Genomic DNA, 12,174 nt, shown 5'->3' with positions numbered 1-12,174 from the left:
CTGAGTTTTTAAGTTTTGACCACCTGTCAAAGTCGTATTTGATTTTATTTTGGATTTTTATGTAATTGTGCTTCACCGTTTGGCTTATGGTAGGGAATACTTCAACTCCCAAACATCTAAAGTGTTTAACCATTGGTATCTCTTCTGGAAGGTGTATATTTTTTTAGCAGGGGCGTTAAGTGGAAGGAAAGCCGACTTCGGCCAATTTATCTTAAATCCGATAGATCGCCAAAGTCATCAATCAACTTGAGAAGATGAGGCATTGCGGTGTTGGGGTTTTGCATGAACAGTATTACGTCGTCCGCATATAAACAAATTTTATGTTGTGTGCCCTTGATTACGATTGGTTCTATGGATTGGGATTGTCTTATATATTGTGCTAAAGGCTCTAGTGATAAATCGAATAGTCCGGGACTAAGAGGGCAACCCTGTCTAGAAGAGCGTGATACCGGAAAGATTTCGGAGGTGATTATACCTGTTGTAATCATGGCCGATGGGTCTTTGTATAATACTTTAATCATATCAATGAATCCTTTTCCTAACCCCATCCTTTCTAATACTGCCCATAGATACGACCATTCCAACCTATCAAAAGCTTTCATTGCATCCAGGGACAGCATCGCCTTAGGTGTGGTGTCGTCCTTGCTGGCATCTAGTACGTGTAGTAATCGTCTTATGTTATCAGTGATCAAGCGGCCTCTTATGAAGCCAGTTTTATCCGGATGAACTAAAGACTAATACCTTAGAGTACAGTTTGATATCGGTTCCGAGGAGGCTTAAGGATCTATAACTACCGCACTCGGTGGGGTCTTTGTCTTTTTTAAGGAGGACTGTTATGAGTGCAATATTGTCATTCTTATGGAAGTTTCCCTCCTTGACTGAGTATAAAATCATATTAAGTAATAGGGGTCCAATTATGTCCCAACATGAGAGGTACATTTCTGGTGGGATACCGTCTCTTCCAGGAGCCCTACCACTTTGCATTTCGGATATGGCCTTCCTGAGTTCCTCTAGTGTGATAGGTGTTTCTAACGGTTTAGCGTCATCCTCTGAAAGTTTGGGGAGGTTAATTTGATTAAGATATGTGTCCATTTTGTTTTGATCGAAGGTCGTTTCTGATTTATACAAGTTGGAGTAGAACTCTTTGAATGTCGCGTTTATTTTTTTAGGGTCTGTAACAAGTCCTTGTTGTGCTTTAATGGTAGTTATATCTGTATGTATATTTGCAAATTTTGCGTTAACTCGCATAGCTAGTAGGTGACTTGGTTTAGAACCTTGAGAGTAATGCTGTTGTCTTGTGCTACGTATTTGTACTTCAGATTGTTGTTTATAAATGGCGTTAATCTCTTTTTTTAGTACATTAACTTGAGTTTCCAGTCGAACCGAGTCGTTGTATTGTAAAGAAGTAAATAACGTAGAGTAAAGCGTTTCCAGTTCCGCCAGTTTTGAGCATCGATTCTTGCGTATTTTGGAGGAAAAGCTATCGGTGAAATCCTTGATCATTCCCTTTACCGACATCCATAACATTCTGGGGTCCTGCACCGAATTCGCATTCTCCAATAGGAATACTGAGAGAGCTTCTTTGAGTTGTGTAATGAATTCCTTGTTATTAAGCAGCATCGAGTTAAATCGCCATCTTGGGGCTCGGGATGACAGTATACCAAATGATCCTTTTAGGAGTAAATAACAGTGATCTGATAATGCATTGGGTACCATTTCCACATCATAGTTATCAAATAGTCTCGGGGATGCAAAAACATAATCTATTCTGGATAGTGTGTTATGTCTTGCAGATCGACAAGAGTACTTCTGGGTCGTGGGGTTGAGTGATCGCCATAGATCATTTACACCTGTATTCTTCGACCAATCCTTTAACGCATTAGATGAATTTTTCTGTTCGTTGGAAAAGGAGGGATAAGATTTATCCATCCCTGGATCCCAAATGGCATTAAAATCCGCACCAATTATAAATGAGTATTCGGGAAGGTCTAACATTGTTCTGGTAAGTGTAGTGAAGAAATTAGCTTCGTACAAATTTGGGGCGTATACCGCTACCAACGCTATTTTCCTGTTCTTGTGTACAATCTTAGCTATAGTTATCCGACCATCTGCATCAGACCATACTCCCTTCAATTCAATATTCAACTTCCGTTTAACGACTATGGCAACTCCACGGGTTCTCGTTCCAAAGGAAGAGTGACTAATGTTATGGTATATGTTGTCCGCTAACGTGGCTATGTCTTCCCCTAAAATGTGCGTTTCGCTTAGCAGAGCCACGTCAACCTGTCAGTGTGAGCACGCTTTTGCGTTTGTGTTGATTATTTATTCCCCCAGTATTCCAGATCATTATATTCAAACTAGCCATAATCTATACATGTTGTTGTGTAGTTGTTGGTAATGCTTCTGGAGTGCGAATCTACAATAGATATACATCCAACTATTGAGGTCCCGTTGAGATCCGAGCTTAAAAACATACATATATACAAATAATAATCCCCTAAGTCCCCCTCCCTCCGAGAGTCGTACAGGACTGTGTTCCATAGACACATCCTACGCGTATGACTCCCTCCCTTAAGCCACCGGGTTGCCCAAAATGAGCTTTCTAACCCTAATCTTCCTATGCTAATTGCCATAGGATCTAAAACTTTCATTCTAATTTAAGGGGAGACACTGCAGGTGAATAGGGTAAAAAAATTAACTAATAGATATCACAATGAAACTTCCCCAGTTGATTACTTATATTAAGACAAGACTTTTTTGTATTACAAGTTCTGAAATTGTATGTTTAAATATGCAAATGAGGCATGATCTACTTAAATATGCACTAATTTGCATATAATTCCAGGACAGAAATCTGAACATTGGATAAAGCCATTTTCAAAATTATAGTTTCATTTTGTTGACATATTAGAGCCAAAGGTTATTACAGAGGGGATTTTGGATATCTCTTTTTATCACTCCATAAATCAAAAAATATTCCATTCAGTCCATTTTTATGGTAAAATTCCATATTTCGCCATGTTTTTAGGAATAAAATGTGATATAAATCAGGGTATGAATGCGATATCAACAAACCCTTCTGTAAATACCTTCAGAACATAGATATGAATAGAACTGGAAGGTTTGTTGTATGTGAGTGCTACTGAAGTGGAGATTTCTGGCTCAGAGTATGAGGAAAAACTCTTAAAACTCATTTTTGGGAAAACGCCTTCAAAGTTCTGTATTGTAAAATGCCATACTTTTTTTTTTAAACAGATATTTACAAACACAATACCTAATCAAACCATTAGTAATAGACAACCTAAACACATGCCTGATAACTGAATAATAATAATAATGATGTTATTGAACTGAACAGAACTACACACAGGCTACAAACAGTGTAGTACAGTGTAGTACCCCCTAATAGGCAAAACATATTTGAATAGATATCACTATGAAACTTTCCCAATTTGTTATGTACATATAAACTAAGAAAAAATATATTGCAAGTTTTCTGAAATTTATGTTTATATATGCAAATGAGGCACTTCTCCATTAAATATGTGCACATTTATGGATGCAATAAGGCAAAATGATGTAAAATAAACAACTAAATGTGTGTTATTGACGTTTTATTGTCACTAGTTTCATAGAAGACATGTTTAGGAAGCAAAATATAACAAAATCTCAAAATCAACAAAAAAAGTATATTTGACTATTCACCTGCAGTGTCTCGCCTTAATAGAATGTCACTTTTGGTCTTGCGCCTTCCCATTAATGTAATAAAAATAGTGTGAAAAATGAAAAATATACCTCCATTGATATATTTATTTGAACCTTCTACTAACTTGTATATGTTGGAACCTTCTCTGCTCTGGTAATCATTTCATAGAGAGCGACTTCTCTCTTGTATCTGTATGATCTGTGAACAAACTCTGTCTTTACAGGGACATTCTGTCTTGGAGTACCAGTCCTGAACTGTACTGAGTGAGGAGATGGCTCCCAGCAAACCCAACGCTGCCCCCTGCTGGTCTGCTTCTGAAAACACATGCTGTTGTGTGATGTCCATCCCTCTCCTGTCATCATCCCTCTCCTGTCATCATCCCTCTCATCACCCTCTCCTGTCATCATCCCTCTCATCACCCTCTCCTGTCATCATCTCTCCTGATCCTCATCCCTCTCATCACCCTCTCCTGATCCTCATCCCTCTCATCATCCTCTCCTGTCCTAGATCTCCTCTCCACTTTGCTCCTAGATCTTAGGTCCTCCAGTCTGTGTATTTTTCTATTTATAATTTTGAAATCTTACTTGTTATATTTGTCGTATTTGCATTGCTTTCTTTACCACGTTTTTACTGTGTTTTATTATAGTGACGTGTATATGTACAGCACTTTCTAAATCTAGAAATAAAACATACTACTTACTGATTGTTGTTGTCACCAGGCAGGAACGCTGCCTACTTCCTCCAGTAATGTACTTCCCTCTGGGTCACCAGGCAGGGATGCTGCCTACCTCCTCCAGTAATGTACTGCCCTCTGGGTCACCAGGCAGGGACGCTGCCTACCTCCTCCAGTAATGTACTGCCCTCTGGGTCACCAGGCAGGGTCGCTGCCTACCTCCTCCAGTAATGTACTGCCCTCTGGGTCACCAGGCAGGGACACTGCCTACCTCCTCCAGTAATGTACTGCCCTCTGGGTCACCAGGCAGGGACGCTGCCTACCTCCTCCAGTAATGTACTGCCCTCTGGGCCACCAGGCAGGGACGCTGCCTACCTCCTCCAGTAATGTACTGCCCTCTGGGTCAGGGACGCTGCCTACCTCCGCCAGTAATGTACTGCCCTCTGGGTCAGGGACGCTGCCTACCTCCTCCAGTAATGTACTGCCCTCTGGGTCAGGGACGCTGCCTACCTCCTCCAGTAATGTACTGCCCTTTGAGTCACCAGGCAGGGATGCTGCCTACCTCCTCCAGTAATGTACTGCCCTTTGGGTCAGGGACGCTGCCTACCTCCTCCAGTAATGTACTGCCCTTTGGGTCAGGGATGCTGCCTACCTCCTCCAGTAATGTACTGCCCTTTGGGTCAGGGATGCTGCCTACCTCCTCCAGTAATGTACTGCCCTTTGGGTCAGGGATGCTGCCTACCTCCTCCAGTAATGTACTGCCCTCTGGGTCACCAGGCAGAGTGTTTTACCAGAAGACTATGCATTCAATATAAAGGCAGAAAGGGGTGCTGGAAAATAAATTAAAATTAAGACTAGTTTCTTTAATTAAATGATTACAATTTGATGTTTCTTTAATAAATAAATAATTTAGTTTATTTTAAAGACTTAAAACACGTTCCACAGATTGAAGGTTGTAGTACATAATGTGTACAACTCCCTCTATTTGGACCCCAACCTGAGAAGACCCTTGCTTCGACTAATACCGTTTTTATTCATAAAACTCAAGAATTATGTAAATTAATATTATAATAATGAATTTTCTGGTTGGGCCGATTCATTTCTTGTAATATGGGCATCTATATCTGTACATGTCCCTTACCTACTCTTGCTAGCCAGTATGACTTACTACCAGTCTTTATACCGGTATCACTGTACATTAACACTGAGTGCCAGCCAAGAGAAATCTCTTTCGAGATGGAGGTAAGAATAGAAACAGGGCGGTAGTTGCCTGGGTCTAATTTGCTGCCCTTTTTGTGCAGGGGGGTTACTCTCGCAATTTTGAAGTCTTTGGGTACGTGTCCCTGTCTTATGGAGAGGTTTATTATGTGTGTGATGATGACTGGGGTGATGGCGGCTGCTGAGTCTCTGAGGAATTTGGAGGGGATATTGTCATGGCCAGTGGCCTTGTTAGGTTGGAGGGCGCTCAGTTTTTTGAGTACCTCAGCTGTTGTTACCATTTCTAGCTTGAAATAGTCTTTGCGGACCCCTAGTTTATTGTAGTAGGCTATGATGTGTTCTACCCCAAAATGCCCTGAGTGGGTGGGTAGTTTATTTACCAGTGTTGTGGCTATGTTTGTGAAGAACATTTTTAAGTAATTGGCCACATCCAGCTTGTCTGTGATGAGCATGTTGTCCGTCTTTACGTTTGTTTGAAAATCTGGTTTTAAGTTTTTTACTGCAGCCTAGTTGATTATTGAGTAATTTCCAAAGTTCACTGGGTTTATTTTTGTTTCTCAGTTTTGTCATTGATAATTCTTTTTTGCAGTTTTGATCATTAAGTTTACTTCATTTCTTAGTCTGTTTCTTTGCAGTTTGAGTTCAGTCACGTGGGCTTGGAGTTCACTGCTCGAGCTTTTGGTAAGCTTTGACTGACTTTTATGAAATGGTTTTCATAGCGGTCAGTATTTCAGTGTGCATCCACGGCTCAGCGCGATTTTTTACTCTGGTGGTTCTTAGGGGGGCCAAGTCGTTTAGTATTGTTGAGAATTTGGTTTTGAAACCAAGCCATGTTTCTTCAACTAGTGTACCATTGAGCTCTTCTGACCAGTCCAGGCTCTCCAGTTCTAGGTTAAAGGCCTCGCCAGAGTAGGTTTTAAGGTCTCTAGATGTGACTGTTTTGTGACAGTCTACCTTTTGTTTTAGCTTTTTGCGGGTACAGAATATCATATAATGATCGCTTAACCCGCATGGTAGAGCAAAGTAGTGAAACAACATAATTCAGACATTTCAAAGAATCCTGTAGACACGTTAATATTGACCAATGTTTATTTTATAGATTACAATTGAAAATAATCCACTTTCTTGATGTCCGGGCATCAGCCAGTCACACTGCAGACATAAAATAATCCAACAGGATTATATCCTAAAAAAAAACATTCACACTGAAAAGGGATACCTCGACATTTTTTATTTCAGTAATATCAAAATTTTAAATGAAATAAAGGTTAAACTTTCCCCCCCGACAGAGAAGTGAGGTACCCCTTTAACCGGAGGAGCAGGTCACAGCGAGGCGTCACCCACGATGTCGTTTTGGAATGAAGACTAGTCCGCTTGACGGGATGGAGCTCCAGGTTGTTAGTAGTTGCTCTGGTTTCTGTAGCCTCCCCCCCCCTGGTAGCCGCCGCGATGGTAGCCACCGCCCCCCTGGTAGCCGCCGCCACCGCCACCCCCCTGGTAGCCGCCGCCACCGCCGCCCCCCTGGTAGCCGCCACCACCGCCCCCCTGGTAGCCTCCACCACCGCCCCCCTGGTAGCCTCCACCACCGCCCCCCTGGTACCCACCGCCACCACCCTGGTAGCCACCGCCGCCACCCTGGTAGCCTCCACCGCCACCCTGGTAGCCTCCACCTCCGTGGTAGCCACCGCCGCCTCCCTGGTAGCCACCGCCCCCCTGGTAGCCTCCTTGTTTCCCCTGGTAGCCACCGCCCCCCTGGTAGCCCCCGCCCCCTTGATAGCCACCACCTCCCTGGTAGCCTCCGCCTCCCTGGTAGCCACCGCCCCCCTGGTAGCCTCCGCCTCCCTGGTTGGGTTTCTGTTCTGTGGACGGAGGAGAGGAAGAGAAGACGAAGTAGAAGAGGAGGGAGGATAGGAGGAGAGGAGGATAGAAGAGGAGGTGGTAGAGGAGACGTTTAAATTCTCCCCAGGTCTACTGGCTCAAACACTGTCGAAACTTCAGTCCAAATGCAGGAAGAAAAACACAAAGGGTCCAGATTTAAACCCTTAAAATGTTCTATATTGAATCAGATAAGATGTTCCTTTATTGATCCCTCTGGGCCATTCGGGCATCATAGCAGCATGGGGGAGGGGAGGTACAGGTATGGGCAGGGTAATGGGGAGGGGGGAGGTACAGGTATGGGCAGGGTAGGGGGGGGGGGTACAGGTATGGGCAGGGTAATGGGGGGGGGGGGGGTAGAGGTATGGGCAGTGTAATGGGGAGGGGAGGTACAGGCAGGGTAATAGTATTAAGACTATTATTTAACTCTGAATATAAAAATATGAGAAGAATAAACAGTGTAAACAAGGTGAAGTGAGGGTCTGTACCCTAACTGGTACATATATAAATACATATATATATATAAATGTGTTGTTGTTGTTGTTGTCATGCCTCACAAACATCCTATGAAGCCCCTAGGTCCTGTGCAGACAGTGACACTACTTTAAAGGGACACTCACACAAAAAAAAACAGATTTATTTTGCACATAATCTCACACAAAACAGTTTTGAACATGCATTTAGTTTGACAGTTATTGAAAGTAAATGAGTTTGAATATGGTCATCGGGGACATTAAATCCTTGTGTTGCATTAATTACAGCTCAATTCAATTATAAGGTAGCAGTTCCTCTAAGTCTTAGAGTCTAAGACAAAGGTATTGCTATTTTCTCATAATTTCATGGAGCTGTAATTGATACAACACAAGGATTTAATGTCCCTGATGACATCACTGGTGGCCACATTCAAACTAATTTACTTTCAATAAACTAAATGAATGTGTACAAAACGGTTTTAGAGTTTTTGGACGTGTGAGATTATGTGCAAAATAAATCACTGTTTTGCTTTTGGTGAAGTGTCCCTTTAACCTTTAAAATAACCCCGTTTTTTGTGTGTGAACATGGCTGCCTTCAGAGACTCCAGTGGTGCCGTGAGTGTAGAGAACAAACGCCCGTAACAAACAAACAAACCTTGGGCATGATAACCAAGTGCATTGTTGGCTCTCCCTCGCTGGTAGCCTCCTTGCCTCTGTTGGTAGCCTCCTCTCTGTTCTGTGGAGGAGAATGAATGAAGGAAGTTTATTTTTCGGTCTTGTTTACAGACAAATCAAAAACACACCTGTGTGGCAAATGTACATATGCAAGGTAAACTCGAACACAAAATCCAAAATCAACGACCGAAAAAAAGGAATAGGCTGAAGCACATGCTTATTTTTGCCTATCCTTTACAAATTAAATATATTTTAATATAAGAAAAAAAATACTTAAAATATGCTGCAAGATATAAATGTTTGAAAAAAAATAAAATGTTTGATGTTTTACTCAACTGTACTCCTGAATTATTTTATCCTTTAAGGCTTTTTTAATTCTCCCCTGAGAAGTACCGGTACACAACTTCAGCCCGTCACTAAGGCTATTCCATAATTTAACTCCCAAAATTTAAACACGTCTAGCTTTTACATTAGTTCTTACCTTTTTACATGTTTTAAGAATACATAACCCTCTTAAATTATACTTTCCTTCTCTTGGTTTAAAGAGACATTGAATACAAACGGGTAGGCTTTTACTCTTAGACACCATTACTGTTTTAGATACACATTTAGTTTTTCATGTCTGGTCATTTTTAGCATGGTGTTATTCACTGTCAAAGATGCAAAGAAAAATCATAATTCATATTCTCCTTTGTTTCATCACAATTTAAGCACGCCTACTAATAGACAATATTTCTGACACTGGTAATACATTCACTGAGTCCATAGATGTCCCTAGATACCAAGAACATGCAAATGGACCTTGTAGAAGTGGAGCAATCTTCCATTTACTTAAGTATGTATTTTAGGTAGATTTTCAGAAAATATGGCTCCGGGTTTAAGAGGTTAAAGCCATAAATAATCTGTATAGCCAAAGCCATAAATAATATGTATAGCCAAAACCACAAATAATCTGTATAGTTAAAGCCATAAATAATCTGTAGTTAAATCCATACATAATCTGTAGTTAAAGCCATAAATAATCTGTATAGCCAAAACCATAAATAATCTGTAGTTAAAGCCATAAATAATATGTATAGCCAAAACTATAAATAATTTGTAGTTAAAGCCATAAATAATCTGTATAGTTAAAGCCATAAATAATCTGTAGTTAAAGCCATAAATAATCTGTAGTTAAAGCCATAAATAATCTGTATAGCCAAAACCATAAATAATCTGTAGTTAAAACCATAAATAATCTGTAGTTAAAGCCATAAATAATCTGTATAGTTAAAGCCATAACAAATCTGTATAGTTAAAGCCATAAACAATCTGTATAGCCAAAGCTGTACCTCCAAGAAGAGTCAACCATAAAAATAAATATCTTTAAGATTTTCAGACATAGCTACCTTCATATAATCAAATGGTATCATGGGGGTTAAAACAAACAAACAAGCCTGCCAATTAAAATCAACTGGAACCGATTTAATAGATGATGGTTGTTATTCTGTTGTTCACTTTGCAACAACACACTTGTGGGGAACATCAGACCAACAACACACGCCTAGGGAACAACAGACCAACAACACACTCCCAGGGAACAACAACACACTCCTGGGGAACAACAGACCAACAACACACACCAGGGAACAACAGACCAACAGTGTGCTTCACTCACCCCTCTGGTAGCCACCCTGCTTCTGTTGGTAGCCACCCTTCTGATCTGAAAACACAAAACATCATCCAGTCAGCATCTTCCCCAAGCTGTGGGGAGGCCCAGGGTAACGGGCATGCAGTGACAAGGTGTCCTAGGGCTGGGTGATAAAACGATAACGATAATTATCACGTTATATTTTAACTCATCTGCGCCATCCACGTATATATACGTGTTTGCTCGCCATGCGTTGAACGCCAATCACGTATATATACGTTATGTTTGATATTTTTTCTTTGATCCCCGCGCTACAGACTCGCCCGGAGGTATCTGAATCATTTTGGCACAGCCACATACGCTTGAACTGCAATGTCGATCGAATATCACCAGATGCCAGTATCGTCTACCATTTTAACTCAGATAGGAAGGCAGCATTATTGACATTGAATGCATCGAGGCATCGAGACTGGCTCTGTGGGGGAGGAGCTCTTCCAAAGCGATCGCAAACAGATCCACTCGCCTCAAAACCTAGTGTCGAGTAAACATGTGTAATTACATATAAACTTGTAATCGTGATCGCCGATGGGATCATTGGAATGATTCTTTTTGGATTACCTTCTGGCTACGGTAAGGACCCCCTGTCTATTTTACCGAATGTGGAATATGTTTATGTAACTATCACAGTGGCTTACTGTACCGGTCATAAACAAGGCTTTTTCTAACGATCGGATCCCCCCCCCATTGATGATTTTGTGAAAGTACATATGTACATGTTATATATAGGGATGGGTACCGAATTCGGTACTTTTGAGGTACCGAACCGAAACACGCCGGTACTACCGAATATCGAATCAAGTGATACCGAAAAAATTAAATAAAATTAAATTTTTTATTTTATTTAATTTTTTAACTTTTTTTTTTTTTTCATGTCAACGTTCACACGCACAATATATGCTTACCTAGGATTTGACTTGATTCAACAACAAAGCAGTCGGAGCAATGGCAAGCCGAAAACTGTCGAAATTGTAGTTATTTGAAGTTTGGATTTTCTTTCTTCACGACTGAGGTAGGTAAATTAAATTTCTTGAGACTAAAGTACCGAAAAAAGGTACCGTTGGGTACCGGTATCGATTCACAGGTACTGATACCGGTACCGGTTCAAATGTGAAAGGTACCCATCCCTAGTTATATACCTTTGATTTGGGTTCAGGGAATAAACCAGAACGATTCGGGCTTATTGCACATAAAGCGCCCTATCTCGCGATCTATGGAAAAAGACTGGATTATTTCGGAAATGGGCGATGTTCAGCGTGTAATAAACTACAAACTACAGTGTGTAGAAACGAACGCCTTTTTACATGTTGTACTGCAAATAGTTTGTCAAATGAACCTTACCATTTTCCCCATATATAGAATATAGAATATACAAATAGCTCCGCAAAGATCATGAATTATCGCGAAAACAGTCATGAAAAGCCGGCCTGCTAACCGCAGGATGTGCGGCCAGCGTGGCAGAGAATGAGTTAATAATCGATAATACAAATATCGAAAGATTTCAAACGTTTATTTATATATTTTTTTTGACCTGCAACAGGGCAGCTGGACAGTGGACAGACTTGTCTTTCTTGCCTGCAACTTAAAGTAATGGCTTTGCTTGTCCAAATGACAATACTGACCAAATTGAGATTTATTTTTCTCTTGTCCATTTATTAGTGTGGGTGACCTGGCGAAGCCAGTCACACCAGTGCACCCACACTCTTGTAATCTATACTATATCTTTATTATTCCGCCAATTTTTGTCCGCTAACTCGTCCCAGAGCTTTCGCACCACATACAAGTGTAAGGTATCAAAAACGACCGACTTGGTCCAACTCGAGCACCCTTTGGCTACAAATCGACTCTAAACGGGCAATTTGGTCCA

General features: G+C 41.0%; 1 protein-coding gene across 1 annotated transcript in view; it reads right to left on the bottom strand.

Moving 5' to 3' along the window:
- Positions 1-6,674: 6,674 nt before the first annotated feature.
- Positions 6,675-12,174, bottom strand: part of eif3c (eukaryotic translation initiation factor 3, subunit C) — a 51,502-nt gene continuing 46,002 nt past the window's right edge. Inside the window, exons 22-24 of the mRNA XM_084323370.1 lie at positions 10,278-10,322; positions 8,601-8,681; positions 6,675-7,456 (exon numbers count right to left, since the gene is read on the bottom strand). Coding sequence (XP_084179496.1) covers positions 6,996-7,456; positions 8,601-8,681; positions 10,278-10,322 — 587 coding nt within the window. The 3' untranslated portion in view covers positions 6,675-6,995. The remainder of the gene's footprint in view (positions 7,457-8,600; positions 8,682-10,277; positions 10,323-12,174) is intronic.

Source organism: Notolepis coatsorum (assembly GCF_963971535.1).
Source record: "Notolepis coatsorum genome assembly, chromosome: 10".
In the NCBI taxonomy this organism is placed as follows: Eukaryota; Metazoa; Chordata; class Actinopteri; order Aulopiformes; family Paralepididae; genus Notolepis; species Notolepis coatsorum.
This window is presented reverse-complemented; position numbering and strand designations above follow the sequence as displayed.